Raw genomic sequence first — 15,647 nt, forward strand, 5'->3', positions numbered from 1 at the left:
GCCAATGCGAGTATGATGTCATTGATAGGCGACGCACATACCGTGTCCTGGTTAAAAAAAAAATTCTTTGGATTTAAACATTTGGGATAATGTAAGTACACAAGTCAACTAAATATATATATATATATATATATATATATATATATATATATATATATATATATATATATATATATATATATATATATATATACAAACATTGTTCTAGTGGTTTTTGCCTATTTTAATGCAAAATCTTACATATTGTGCCTTTAAGTGATAAAACTATGGATATACTGTTTGAAAAGTATGTGTATAACTGTGATATGTGCATAAGTTTGAATCAGGTCTCTGTCTATGACAGCACCTCTGGTTTGGAGTGGGGGGTATGAAGTTATTATTTTGAACACATTTTTAGTACATAATTTATCAGGCTCGAGGCGAACGCACACATGTCAACTGGGTCTCAGGTACAAATTGTTACCTCATCACTCTGTCTATTGCATCAGCATCTTCTGAGCATTTCAGTGCATGTATGGCAGCCTGGATTTCTACTCTCGGTGGGTAATGGGAGCCCAGCGCCTGTGATTGGCTTGGATGAGGAGTGAGGAATTTTAGTTGGACACGTGGGAAATCTCATGGGCCACCCTGGCCTCCTAATTGGATTACATACAGACAAGTATGTCATCTTATTCTAGTTTGTCCTATGTATAATAATATATTGGAATGTTGCTTTTTCATTAATGTTTGTAAATATTAATATTACACATTTTAGTCATGACATGTCTAGTATACTTTTTTTTAAAAACAAGCATTTTAATAGTTAAGTAATGTATTATAAATATTCATTGTCTTAAGTGCAGCTAGGCTACTTGTGTGAAGCACCAGCTGGCAAGATTTGTGTTTCCCCTTCACTGTTTGTCTCCCTAAACAAAGTCAACCATTTGCAACGAGGGACAGTTTTTTATTACTTCTAAAAAGTCGCAGATAAGATATTTTCTCCCTAGTTTCTAAATTGGTGAAACACGACCCATGACGCTTTGCCCTCTGCGGTTCCTTTAATGGCTGCGGGTTCCGATCGCTTTTCCACTTTGCAGCTCTCTAAACCGGAACCTTGCGAACCAAATACAGACAGCGAGGGGCGTGGCCGGATCAAGGCCTTATTTGGAGTTTCCACTTCAGTGGCGAACTTGGCGCTCGAGGCCAAAGCCAAGCCTACAGATTTGCCGCGCGCCTGCAGTATTTACACGCGATTAACTCTCTGGCACTCGCAGTCTTTGAGGAGCCCAGCCTCACTTACTGTTGCTTTTTCTGCTCTTGATCATCTGTTGCAGTCAACTGCTTGAACAACTTAGTTGAAGTTTACAAATGATTCGTTTGGGCTTCCATTCTCGCAGGAGAAACCATTGCGCTCAACATCAGTCTCCAGTGATCACTGCATTCTCGTGATATTCTGTTCTCACGGGTCTATGACCTTCATATGAACAGTCTGACACCACACAATGACCATATGTATCTTAGTAAACTGAATAGCATTTGTAATAATAAAATAATCAGTTCAAGACACAGAACACAATAGGCTATATTGTGCAATCTTACAGACTATGGCTCTAGACAGAACCCGTTTTTTTTTTTTTTTTTTTTTTTTTTTTGAGGAGAAAAGAAAATCAAATGTGTGAAATGACACGTCATTTTTACATCTAGCAATGTCTTGCGATGTAAATCTTAATCTGGAAGAGTTTACCAATCCATACTGCATTGTAAAAAGTGGATATGTCGGTGTAATATATATATATATATATATATATATATATATATATATATATATATATATATATATATATATATATAGACCAAATAATATATAATAATGTTAATTAAGACCCTTAGGGTACTTTAATAAAAGGCCCTTCTCACGGCATCTTTACACATCTGAGTTGCTTTTGTGCACATGATGCAGCATCGTTGCACACTTAAATTTTCAAGAAGTCAAGACAGCATACATTTTATTTTATTTTTATAATTTATTATTTCATGTTTTATATAGGCTATATATAGCCTAACTGAATAACCTATTTTAAATAATCATCAGCTCTTGTATAATTTTCTATTTACAATATTAACCAGAATTATAAATGCATTAATGAATGCGTAAATGCACTTTTTTTTTTCGTGGTGTAAATGCGGCTTCAGGTGCCTCTAAAAGTTTCCCGGTTCGTGCAATCCCAAAGATATAGTGAAATCCTCGCTCACGACACGTCTTTAAAAGTTTAACTCTTCGCCGGGTCCAGCTGTCACCTAAACCGATGAAAATGTCCCTCCGCCGCTCCACCGCGCGCTTATCTTCCTGCCACCGACTGTAATGTTCCACTATGAGGAGCTTCCATGTGACGCGCTCCGCCGTCTAGCTTTGTGTGTCCATATATGGTCATCTGCGTCACGCCGTTGTTCCGTCCCCCTGTTGAACAAGAAAGCGTTGGAGTTCCCTGCGCTCGCAATAGAGCGAGCAGCGCTACACTTGTGCAATCACCACCACCAACAACATCTCTCCACTCATCCAGAGACAATAACACTCCACAGAAATCACTCACAAAACAGCCGACAATCATCCTCGTGAGGAGACATCAGCGCGGTGCTCGTCGCGCGCTTGGATACAATTTCAAAAGGGGATTGAGATCTCTTTCTTGCGCTTTTGGAGAGATTTCAGAAGACTGATCGGGACGGAACACCTGTGCGCGCTCATTAATGACAGACTGAACAACTGCTATGACAGGTAAACTAGCGGACAAGATCCCTATTACCATGAGCAGTTTAATCAACACCATACCTGACAGTCTCTATCCAGAAGAAGACATTCCCACTTCTATGAACATTTTCACAAACCCGGACTCCATTTCGCACTACTCGCAGATGAATACAGGTAAGGGCAAAAGTTTTCAGTCACTCCTCAGTGAGGTGTTCTTGGAGTTTGTGAGCTGTTGTGTAGGCTGGCTAGAGTTCATCATGCGGCTTCAGTTGCCTTGATGCCCGCGGAGCGCGCCGAGCGGCCCCGCAGCACCTGTTTGCGCGCGCCTGGTGCGAGTTACAGTAGTTTAGAACACAACTACTGATACTGCAACACTTGCTGTTTCAGATTTTAGATATTATTATAAACAAAACAAACAAACAAAAAAAGTGTTCAGAATTAAGCTCATACTGTTTCCAAATGATAGTCTATTCCCGATTCAGATTGACCAGACTTTAATTTGCTGTGCGTCTAGGATACCTAAATACTGAGTAGCATATCTAATTAATTGATGAGAATTTTTTTTATTTTTTGATATTGTTATTATAATCAAATGCTTTATGTCATAACATTAGAATGAGAGGCTATAGCCTATGCTTTTATTGACAGCGAGACGCGCCTTTTATCTCAATGGAATTCTGCGATCAAATTGCCTTAAATATGTTGCTAAATTGTATATAATAAAGAAGGTGTGCGCAAATAAACGAGTTAAAATGTTCCAGTCACGTGACACGAGTGTGAACTGGACAGGTAATATCAGGTAATAGGTATCATTTCTAGCCCACGCGTCACGGGACACGCGGAAACCCTTCGCTTTTCACTGCCAATACCTGCACAGTCGCGAAATATATATTTTATATTAATCATATCAAATAATGGCAAAGCCGCTTCGTTTTTCACTGTGCGCTTTAATTAATATAGTTATTATAATATTTAAAGGTTTTGATTACTCGGAGCTTGATACAGTATTGACCCTGCTTCTGACCCTCCACACGCGCAGGTGGGCGTTTATATGGTCTTAAAAAAGCTCACTGTGAAAACACGTGAAATTTAAAATCTCTCAATTAAATTATATTCAGACACTGAAGGCTTTATCACATGAAATTCACACTCGCGCGAGTTATTTTCGCACCCTTTAAAATCTTTGTCCTTTTAAAAATCAATTCAATGTTGTCAGCACATTTAAAAAAAAATACAAATACAAAATAATCATTATGCCTTTTTCTGGAACAGTATTTTCCAGTGAAAATAACCAAATTAATTAAATCCAGCTATTGATTAAGATAATGCTTCCAGAATTATGAGGAATTCCTTCCAGGCAGGTCATCAAATTGTCAGGATTTTTCTCTAGGCTATAGCCGAAATTATTTTCTTATTGTCGCTGATTTTACCTTTTGAACTATCAAAAATATTTCAGGTTAAGCCTTGAATAGTTCATGCAAAAATACACATTTTTGCCTAAGTATTTTAAACTCGCTGGAAAAACGTTATTGTCGTTCTTATGCCGTAATAATTTGCGACATTAAAACATCTGGCGAGAAGTTTTGAAATATTGCTGTTATCTCTGAGAGTGAAAGCGTAAGATCATTCGTCCTCTGATGGAGTTTCATAGAGCTCTTGATGTGGTTTTCACTCTGCAGGTCAAAAGAGGCAAATGCTTCCCACACTTGCGGAGAGGATTGACCTCGTTTCGTTTATTAAAATATCAAAATCAAGTCGAAAAATGAATGTGAACTCGCGGCTGAACTCCACAACACGTGTGGGAAAAATAATATTTTGAAAATAATAAATGTAGATTATCTTTCATTTCTTAACTATAGTTCTTCAAATTCAAATATAGAATGCAGAATATAGATATATAAAAAGAAAAAAAAGGCATAGGTTTACCCACTATTTTGATGTATAAATTAATATTTTTTTGATGTAGATATAAATGAACTCTTTTATATAGATTATAGGCTCCATGACAACTTTTTGATATCTGAGTGGGATTGCTTATCACAATGTGTCAAGGTGACAAACCCTTCATGTCCTTACAAAACGTCCTATCAAACGTCCCTGTAAAAGATCCCCAACAAGTGTGTGAAATGCGTCCCCTTTAGTCATGAAATAAATAACCAGAGAGTTTGTCCTGTTTTTTATTTTATTTTACTTATCGCTCATCTCTGATTCCTGGCCGAATGAGTCTTCTCCTTCAGACACAGCACAGCATCTCTTCACACATGTACCCTTGTGTGTGCTGAACAGATGCGAGGACCATCTGTAATTTTCATTCTGTTTGTTTCTACCGTAAGCCACAATTTGGTGTACACACCGCGATTGTAGTAAGTGGACGTACAAGACTAAACTTAGAGAGGCGTCATGAGAAAATATTTCATTTACGGACATGCGTTGCGAGCAGCACCGTGTTGTGTTCAGACGTATTAAAAGTGATTGAAGAGACTACAATGCAGCAGAGCCTTGTTTGGTACATTTGAGAAGAGCCGTCAAGTGTCAGTCCCATCTCTCTGAAAAGACTGAATGTGTGGGGGAGAGAGAGAGAGAGAGAGAGAGAGAGAGAGAGAGAGAGAGAGAGAGAGAGAGAGAGAGAGAGAGAGAGAGAGATGGAGTGCGTATAAGAGTAACAGTGATGTCAGTCGTGACATCTTTTTTTGTACGGGGAAGCCAAATAACTTCCAGTTGATATACAGCCGTTTAAATTTTGTGACAGAAAGACAATAAGTTGAGGCGAGGGAGGTGAGAGATATTCAGTGGGATCTTCAATCATTTTGCACTTCTGAATTGGTCAAAGATCAATATCCATGCCTTCATTTGGACCGAAGTGCTTCACTTCTGATTCTTTGAAACAGCCGGTTAGCAGAGATGTTGTTTTTGAGACCAACTTAAGAATAAAGTTAGCAAAAGTCAGTAGTAAGTCTGGAACTTCCCACTAGTCACTTTCCCATGCATTGAACATCATTTGGCTGCATGGCAACCTGAACTGACGTGTCTATTCTGACCCACAGATAATATCATGGACTTGGGGATGGGCGGCGAGAAGGGGAGCGGTGAAATCCAGTACGGCTCCGGGAGTTTCCAGTCTGGTCGGAGTGGACAAACCGTCACCTACCTGGGCAAGTTTGCGTTCGACACCCCTCCGTCAGGTGGCATCGGAGGCTCGGGCTGGTGTCCCGACAACAACATCATCAGTCTGGTGAGCGCAGGAATCCTGGGGGTGTCACCGTCGCCCGGCAACATCACCACCCAGACGTCTTCGTCAGGCGGCAGCATGGGCGGCCAGTCGTCAGACATGGAGCAGGTTTACGCGCCACCCCTTCCTGCCTACTCGACCTGTGGAGAGATATACCCAGAACAGGTGACGTTCCACCACAGCCCGGCCACGTCCTCATCTTTGCCCTACCCGAGCTCTGACTACCACACCACCTCCAAACCGGGCATGGACGGAAGTCTCTTTTCCATGATCCCAGACTACAACCTCTTCCATCACCAGGGGGATGTAGGGGTGATGGAGCATAAACCCTTCCAAAGCATGGACCCTATTAGAGTGAACCCACCTCCCATAACTCCCCTCGAGACTATTCGAGCCTTTAAGGATAAGCAACAGATCCATCCCGGCTTTCTCGGCGGGCAACAGCACGTTTCCCAACACCACCAACCCTCCCAGACACTCGCCCTCAAACCCATCCGGCCGAGAAAGTACCCCAACCGGCCGAGCAAAACGCCAGTGCACGAGCGGCCGCATGCCTGTCCGGCGGAAAACTGCGACCGCCGCTTTTCGAGATCAGACGAGTTGACGCGCCACCTGCGCATCCACACGGGACACAAACCCTTCCAGTGCCGCATCTGCATGCGGTCCTTCAGTCGCAGCGACCACCTCACGACTCACATCCGCACGCACACCGGCGAGAAGCCTTTCTCCTGCGAGTTCTGCGGACGCAAGTTTGCGCGGAGCGACGAGCGAAAGAGGCACGCCAAGGTGCACCTGAAACAGAAGGACAAGAAACCCACAGACAAGGGGAGTAGCGCCGGGGCAGGGGGGAGCCACACTTCTCCTCCCAGTTCCTGTGGGAGCGCGGGACCCAGCAGTGCCAATATCATGACCGTCACCACTTGTGCATGAGGTGGACTCGCAGGAGAAAGACTGCGAGGAGAAAAAAATGAAGGTTTCTTTCTCCTCTCAAATACACTTGACTCTTAAACTCTCTCACCATATCCATCCATTTGCTACGGTTTTCATTGATCACGGTGGCATGTTTCTGTAGCCACTATTGTTTTAGGTCAAAGGAGCGGGGAATGAGTGGACTAGTGTCGCAGGGAAAGGAAGGAGAAGGCGTCAGTCGACAGAAAAAGCACTTACAGATGCAGCGCAGTCATAAGGGTTCAGCTCTCAATCTCTTGAGATCTTAGACTTTTTTTTTCTTTCTTGTATATTGGTTTGTCAGATAAAAGTGCACTTTTGTTTGCTTAATGTCTTTTTAAAAAAATGATTGTTAATTATTTAACGTTTCTGTGTTATTGTTGTTGTTTTTCAACAGAATGTGCCAAATGTATTTAAATACAGCAGAACATATATTGTTTGTGTTAACCTAATAACCTGATTTGGGGAAAGCCTATGAGTTTCAGGTGAACTTTAAAAGTCTGTTGCATTATCTTAATAATTCGAAATCCCTTCTGTACCTACAATTAAGGGATGCGGATGACTTTCAGTGCAATAAAAAAGAAAAACAACAACAACAACAACCATAAAACAGTCTGGCTCACTTTCACAAGTTTACTTTCTAGGGATGAAATCAAGACACAGCTGTGGCCTTTACCCGTTTGGCTTTGTTTAGTGCGCAAAAGGGCCAAACCTGCCGTTCTGGCAGAATGAGATATGGTGATCCTTTCTGTTTTTGCTACCTGTATCCCTGCATGCATCTAGTATCATGTCACGATTGAAGACCCACAGCAATATGCATCCGATTGGAACCGTGCTACTTTATTTTTATGTGAAAAATTGTCCTTTCGTTGTCCTTCCTGTCATCGCTTTACTGGACGGTTGTGTTTCCTGCTTTCATCATCCAATATTTTTCATCGGGCCCCTTTTTATGCACATTATATATTCAGCACGCATTTTAACACACATGTACACACGGTTTTCAAAAACGAAATCAGCCAAAATTATGGTAATGCTCGCCTGTGAGCATCGCCACTGGGCAGGATTGATCTTAGGAGTCATTGTTTTGCATTTTTACCGGCTGAGGCCTGCCTGCTATATGCATGCCATTCAAGATGTTTTTTTGGATGGGAACAGTTTCGACATTTATACTGCTCTCAGGGGCAGCAACGTAATGTGGTATCTCCACGGTTACTCATATATGGATCATGCCTAGAGATTCTGAATATTAACGATGAGAACGAGAGGGGGTTTTGTACAGATAATTATACAAACATATTACTACATGTTTTCTACTTGGAATGTACAAAGCAATGTCTTTCAGTATTACAATGTTTGTCTGTGCTTGTGTGTGCGTGTGCGTGTGTGCGCGCTAATGCCTACACCCGCATACTTAGATTTTACATTGACTGAACATTGAAACAAAAGGTGTCTTTACGTTTTTGTTTTCTTTCTTTCTTCTGTTTTTTTTTTTGATTGTGACTGTACATAGTGCAGAATGGTTTTAAGTGTGTGTGTGTGTGTGTGTGTGTGTGTGTGTGTGTGTGTGTGTGTGTGTGTGTGTGTGTGTGTGTGTGTGTGTGTGTGTGTGTGTGTGTGTGTGTGTGTGTGCAATGTGATGCATTCTTCAGCATTTCTTTAAAGTCTCAAATATTAACTGTTATTAATGCAACATTGCAAATGATGACTTGCGGGCACACTGAATGATGTGTTTAATAAATGAATAAACAGTAAGATTATTTGGTGAAAAAAAGCAAAGCAAAACCTGTGTATCTTATTACCTTATAGGCAAACTATGCATACAAAATCATTTGGTATATAACACTACCATTTAGTTTGCTACAGTTATGTTTAATACATAAAAAATGTTGAGTTTTCAATAAAAACCCACACCTCCCTTGGCTTACAATCCCACAAAAAATGTTTGTTAAATCTTCCATGTCATACTCTTCTGGGGGATCGTCTGGGGGAATTCATTTCATTTTTTGTTGGCCGTGGCAAGGTCATGTGTGTATAAATAATAGACCAGTGGTATTTAAGGATTATTAATTATACAAAAGTAATTTGACCATTAATGTGATAGTCCTTTAAATAAAAATGCACCTCCTTAGGCATTATAGAAAATCAGGTTATAGCTCTTCCATCCGAGTTCAAAATAAATAAATAAATAAATGCAATATTTATCTGGGGTGCAAAACGGTAATGATACAAACCAAATATTGATCCATAAAACTAATCTACATAGCGCTGAAATCTGCCGAAAGCTAAACAGGCATTCTGAATGTATACATTGGCATTATTGTCTTGAATAATGCATCGAAATGGCAGAATGTCAGTTGTGTACACAAGTAAGTTTGTACCTCTTAACCTCTCTCAGTGTAACTGAAGAAGGGAAATCTCACAGCGCTGTTGGGTTAGATGTACATCAGGTTCTGTAATATATCGGGTTCTGTTCAAGGTCTCCTTTTTTAGAGAGATGTCTTCATTTCTGATGCACACATGCTATATTGTTTTTAAAGAAGGAATACATACGAAAACAGCTTCTGGCTTATTTTCCTTTTTTTCCTTTCTGTGCCAAGACACATCAGAATGCAGGGCCAAACTGCAGCGGTAAAAATAGCGAAGCAGTTCTTGCAGATCAGATACGATACCCGGTGGGATTGTGTGCATGTATGTGCGTTTGAGGAGAGCATCTTACATTAGGAGCCGTGAGCTGAAAAGTTAAAGGGATACTGGAGAAACTCATCCAAGCAATTCTAGCGTGAAACCCAATATCCATCATGACTCAGATTTTATTATACGCTACTACAAGTGGAAGTCTTCCTCATAAAGTTCTGTGAAGCAACAAGCAATCTTGACCTCCGGAAAACGTGTGTGTATGTGCGTGTGTTGTGTTTGAGCATGCATGCATGCACCTGTATATCTGTGCTGAGTGCTTCCATGTCCACGTTTTTCTTTTTAATATGTGAACGTCTGACTCAATTTCTTTAGAAATCAACATTATTTGCGTTCAATCAGGAACCTTCTATCAATCAGTGCTTTGTCAAATACTTAGAGTTGATGTGTTTTTGGGGGAAATGGATATGGTGACGAGTCTCACAACTCCTTCCCTCCTCGTCATGGTCTCAGCATGACTGTTCACTGTCCGGCTTTGGATCAGAGCCAGGATGAACAGCCTTGTTTGTGCCAAACTTGCAGGCTTGGCTGCCCTATAACAATATGCACAGAGGACAGAACAGAGACGTAAATGTGGCCCTAGTCAGCTCTGAAGCAGGCCCTGTTTCACAACACTGATTCACTGTTGTTTACCTGATTATTTTGCTCCCTGTAACCCCCTCATTATGGCCGGTCCTTAAAGACATTCAGCAACGCTGTCCACTGCGCTGTAACTCCTCTTCTCTACAAAAAAACAAAACAAAACAAAAAAACAGATGAGAAAGAAGAAAGTCATCTTTATTGATGCCCATTCGCTCTCATGTTCACGGTTTATAGTGTGCAAATAAATAATTTGTGTGTGGCAGATATTTTGGTATCCGTATTCTTTTTTCCTACAGGACTGTATCTCTTACTGCATGTCTTGCATGTCTCTTCTCAGACGGAGGCACTTAGAATTGTTTGTGGTCACTTTTATGAGTATGAGAGACACAACCATGAGATTTAGCTTGGTAGAAGAAAGGATCTTTTGATACGTTTTTACCTCCTGTTACTTCCATTGCCTTATAATAAGGCCGAGTGGTAAAGTCTTATAATTGTTCACAAAATTAATTGATGTTATCCTTTTGTGGAGAGGAAATGTTCACTTGGCTTCTGATTTTGTTGTAAATTAAATGTTTTCCAGTTGATGCGTACTTGAATACACACCTGAATAAAATACAACTGAATCCATTTTTTGTTTGTCTTTTTTTGTGTCGCTCATGTACAAACCAAACAACTATGCTATAACTATAACTAACTATAACTGTAAACAAATACAATACATTTTCAGGTGTGGGTTGTTTGAATGCATACATTTTACACAAACAAAAAGAAAAAAAGAATAATATTTAGGCTACAGTATACTTTAAAATAAATAAATGTATAATGGGTTTATTTATATATTTATTATTATTCATATATTATAAGCTATTTGTTGTATTCATTATTTTAAAAATTTAAGTCACCTGCCGTAACTTTGTAAGTACAATCAACTTGGATATTTAAGTCATTTCAACTTACAGTGTTGGCCATAATTATTAGAATACCTGACAGATCTGAAAACTTCAACGCTTATGTTATCTCTTATGTTATCTTATGATAACTTATGTTATCTCAAACTCTTATGTTATGAGGTCGGCACTTTTCAGGGGGCAGTCCATCGCTTTCAATGTTCCAACAGTGTGTATATATATATATATATATATATATATATATATATATATATATATATATATATATATATATATATAATGTAAAAAATTAAATATATTTATACTTATGATCAATAAGTTATAACAACATATGTTTTTACATTGCCTTAACTCATTTTTTATTAAAAATTCTATACAAATTTTAAGTCAGTTTAAATAAAGTAAGGTCGAAATGACGAAACATCCAGGTTGATTGTACTTTAAAAAAAAAAAAAAAAATTAAGGTGGCAGTTTTGTTTGTTTGTTTGTTTCTTTTTTTTCCTTTTTTTTACAGCAAATACAACAAATAGCCTAAAGCACATTCACACCAATAACTATTTCACTAATAGAACCCATTGGAAATACATTTTATAAATGATAATGAGATTGCATTTAATTGCTCAATTGTTTCTCCTCAGCAGTTTTCAATCTGAACTCAAATATTTTTCTCATCACATTTAACCATCTTTAACACCACCTCTTACCTGAACTATCCACATCGTGTCATGTGTTTACTTCTACTCAAATATTTTGGGCAATTTCATACTTAATTTAACATACCTGACAAACTTTCCGAGCTTCCGAGGACGTTTAATAACACTTGGTTGTGGGTATAAGCACAGCTCTGAGAAAGAAAGCAAAACCCCTAATTTCTCGATGTTTTCTCAGTCAGTTGACAGGCCTTATACGTTTTCTTTAAAGAATGGACGAAATAATGCTGAAAAAAAACGAAAAAAAAAAACAAAACATAAAGCTAAACTACGAATATTTGTAGTATTACAATCATTTGGTTTTCTTATTAACGCGTTTCTAATCTAAGTGTGTGTGTGTGTGTGTGTGTGTGTGTGTGTGTGTGTGTGTGTGTGTGTGTTTGTGTGAGTGGTACCTGTTGCGCGTTTGTAGTTTGACCTCTTCGCTTTCCGTAGTTTAAATCCTCTCGACCTCTGACTTGCAGTAAACTTCTCTACTTCCTGCTCGCTGGCCGACTCTTAAAAGGCTGAAAAGGCGATGTTTTTAACAGAAAGGGATTACATTTCGATTGATTTGGACTGAAATTGAGCACAAGATGAGCTGGTATGTATAACAACGCTTTTGTGGATTAATAAATCAGTACACAATGTTTGTTTTCAGGCGACATGAAGTGCCGCTGGCTGTGTGTCAATACCCAGTGCGTTACCTACCTAGACTGCACGTCGAGCCTTTCAAATACAACTAAAGTGCTGTCTAGTTAGGGTTCTCGCGAGCTTTTGACACAACCGTTGCCTGTGGCTAGCGAGCTAGTTTAACCGTGTTTGTGGTTATGAATGAGTTTAAACGCAATATTTAAGCTTCGAAAAACGATGTTTGGTTGTTGAGAGTTCAGATTTGTTTTAAACTGTATTTCTCGCTATAATGTTATCTCGGTTGTTAGCCGTGTCTTTCCCTATTTACAGTTGCTAAGTTAGCTCACAAGTCCTCAAAGACACTGTTTACAGTTTGATTTATCAATGGTCCACCTCTTGTATACGTTATATGCTTATATAATTAGTAGTAGCTCATTTGATTCTTATTTCTAGCTTCTTTAATTATAAAAGAGAGTATTTATCAACTGGAAAAGAAACATTTTTAAGCTCCACAAAATACACTTCGTTTTGTAGTGTCCTTTTTTACATGTGTCATGTACTTACCATAGTAATAACAGTAAATTATGCATAATTCCATGCAACTAACCCTCAACCAAACCCTAATCATATAGTAAGTACATGTAGTTAATTAATATTGCTCAGTACTTGAATATATAATTTCACTGTAACAATGACACAGTGTAACCGAAAAGTTTTATGATGTATTTAGCATTTAAAAAACCATAAGAAACCAGTAGCCTTGATCTGAAGAAGCTATATTGTACCATCACAAACTTTAAATCCTAAGAACTATGTACACATGACTCTAAATAACATGTTTTTTTTTTTTGCTGAGGTGTCTTCAAAAGAACCACTGAAGACCCTATTTTTTTATATATTCCCCTTCATCAGTCTCTGAGTCTTTCACTAGATTCCCGTAAACTAGGGATTCTTAAGCATTTGTTTTAGGTTGAACACAATGTCGACTTGTGTAGTTTTGCCTTGTCAGTTTGTTTTGCTTTCATCAAGATGTAAGAGAACTTAGGAAAGACATTGCCATTACACTACAAAGGTTTGGTGGATTTGTGTTTAGATAATATAATAATTTGCCATGCTGCTCCAACGTTATTTTTTGATGATTAGCAGTTTTCCAGTTCTGCGGTGCTTTATGTTCATCATGCTTTTTGTAATCGTTATGTTCACTTCAGTTTCAAAACGTTTCAAAGCTGGCATTTAACATGATCCGTTACTGTAAATTTCTGTAAATCTCTGTAAAATAGTAATGTAAAAACAGTAATGTAAGTAAGTAAGTAGCAACATCTTTTTTGTTTCCATATTGAGACAGACATCTAACATCTGAGATAATCAAATTATCTAATGGTAAGCAGAAAACACCTGAGGTTTGCCACTAGGGATACACCGAGCCGATACTCAGCATCGGTATCGGCTCCGATACGATCCACCATTTTGTGCCAGATCGGGTATCGGTCAGACAGGACTGATCCAAATTCGATAATTTATGTCAATGCTATCCTCCGCTGCGGCTCAGTCACTCTCCATTCAGCTTTAAACTGTGTGTTGCGTTCTGTTATGGCAGTCAACACGATGAAACTCTCTCCACGATGATTAATTGTTCCTGTTATTATGCTTGATCTGTAGATAACGGTCTATGGTTTCTCATAAAATTACTTTATTTTGCTAGTGTTTATTGCTGTAAATCATGTAACTTTCTACCGGTTGTCTGTTAGATATCAACACTGGACTAGACATTGTATTGCTCTTCACACACAGTAATTGAAATTTTAAACTGGTAAACTAAATGGCTTAATAAAATATTTCATAGATAACGACGTTACTCTACACGTCAATATATCTTCCGTTTGTTTTTTTAGTTTCTCAATGCGGACGGAGAGCTGCTGCGAGCTGTGACTCCTTGTTGCTTCAAGCAGATCATCCTGTGCACGGGATGTGCATACGCGCTTTCTCAGTCAGTTGACAGGCCTTATACGTTTTCTTTAAGAATGGACAAAATAATGCTGCAAACAAAAAAAGCTAACGCTAAAGCTAAACTACGAATATTTGTAGTATTACAATCATTTGGTTTTCTTATAAACGCGTTTCTAATCTCAGTGTGTGTTTTGTGTGAGTGGTACCTGTTGCGCGTTTGTAGTTTGACCTCTTCGCTTTCCGTCGTTTAAATCCTCTCGAACTCTGACTTGCAGTAAACTTCTCTACTTCCTAAAATATTTCATAGATAACGACGTTACTCTACACGTCAATATATCTTCCGTTTGTTTTTTGAGTTTCTCAATGTGGACGGAGCGCTGCTGCGAGCTGTGACTCCGTGTTGCTTCAAGCGGATCATCCTGTGCACGGGATGCGCATACGCGCTTTGTGGCACTCTGCATTATAATAATTTTGCGCTATGAAACATTATTAATAGCCTTTCTTGTACCCTCATTAAAAAGATACTATACATTTAAAATAAATGCAATTTCTTATTTTATAGACCCTATTTCTATAAATATATTTACTTGTTTTTCATGAATGTATTTTGTGTAACATTTTGCCAGGTGTGCAGCTACACTTATTTACTTTTATGGTTTCCTTTATTTTTCACCCACTAAATGTTTAGATTTTATACAATTATTGTGCACTTGAGATTTTGTAACTTTTGCTGCTCAATTGTCCACTAATCTAATTTATTCACCATTTATAGTAGTATTTTTGTCATAGATTGTGATTATATATATTTTTTTATTTGTTGTTTTTCTTTGTAATGAAGTTTTCTGTATATGGTTGATTGTGTTTAACTCACAAAAGAGGGATTTATCAATTCAACACACTGAGGTTTAGAAATTCTACATAGGATTTTTTAAACAAAACTGCATTGGTATCGGATTGGTATCGTTTAGTATCGGCATCGGCAATTGAAAAAAAAATTCAGAATTTTTAATATCAGATCGTTTTGATTCTGTATTTGCACACAACTAAATGCTTTCCTCTGTATATATATCGGTGGAAAACTTCTTTTAAACAGGAAATAACTGAATATTTATGTACATATTTACAGCAGGTCTATTTGGACGGGATTCGTTTTTCCTGAGGTCATTTTTCCTTTTTCCAGAAGGTAAAAGTCACCGTAATTATTACTGACGTTGTCCGTAATGATTACCGAGATGGCATATTGGGATGGGAATCACTGAGAAGCTCTGGTAACAATTACTTTACCCCACCTC

General features: G+C 38.5%; 2 protein-coding genes across 3 annotated transcripts in view; both read left to right on the plus strand.

Moving 5' to 3' along the window:
• Positions 1-2,444: 2,444 nt before the first annotated feature.
• On the plus strand, positions 2,445-10,805 carry egr3 (early growth response 3). 2 transcript variants are annotated; one of them, XM_067413034.1, is made up of 2 exons: positions 2,445-2,899; positions 5,770-10,805. In XM_067413034.1, exons 1-2 carry the CDS (start codon positions 2,746-2,748, stop codon positions 6,882-6,884), a joined length of 1,269 nt encoding a protein of 422 aa, XP_067269135.1. In that variant the 5' UTR covers positions 2,445-2,745; the 3' UTR covers positions 6,885-10,805. The 2 variants fall into 2 exon arrangements, with proteins under 2 accessions (XP_067269135.1, XP_067269136.1); XM_067413035.1 differs by lacking the exon at positions 2,445-2,899 and adding an exon at positions 5,393-5,667.
• Positions 10,806-12,237: 1,432 nt separating this feature from the next.
• bin3 (bridging integrator 3) overlaps positions 12,238-15,647 on the plus strand; it is a 116,158-nt gene continuing 112,748 nt past the window's right edge. The window contains exon 1 of the mRNA XM_067412460.1: positions 12,238-12,379. Within this exon, the coding sequence (XP_067268561.1) occupies positions 12,372-12,379 (8 nt within the window). The 5' untranslated portion in view covers positions 12,238-12,371. The remainder of the gene's footprint in view (positions 12,380-15,647) is intronic.

Source organism: Pseudorasbora parva, chromosome 13 (genome assembly GCF_024679245.1).
Source record: "Pseudorasbora parva isolate DD20220531a chromosome 13, ASM2467924v1, whole genome shotgun sequence".
Lineage (NCBI taxonomy): Eukaryota > Metazoa > Chordata > Actinopteri > Cypriniformes > Gobionidae > Pseudorasbora > Pseudorasbora parva.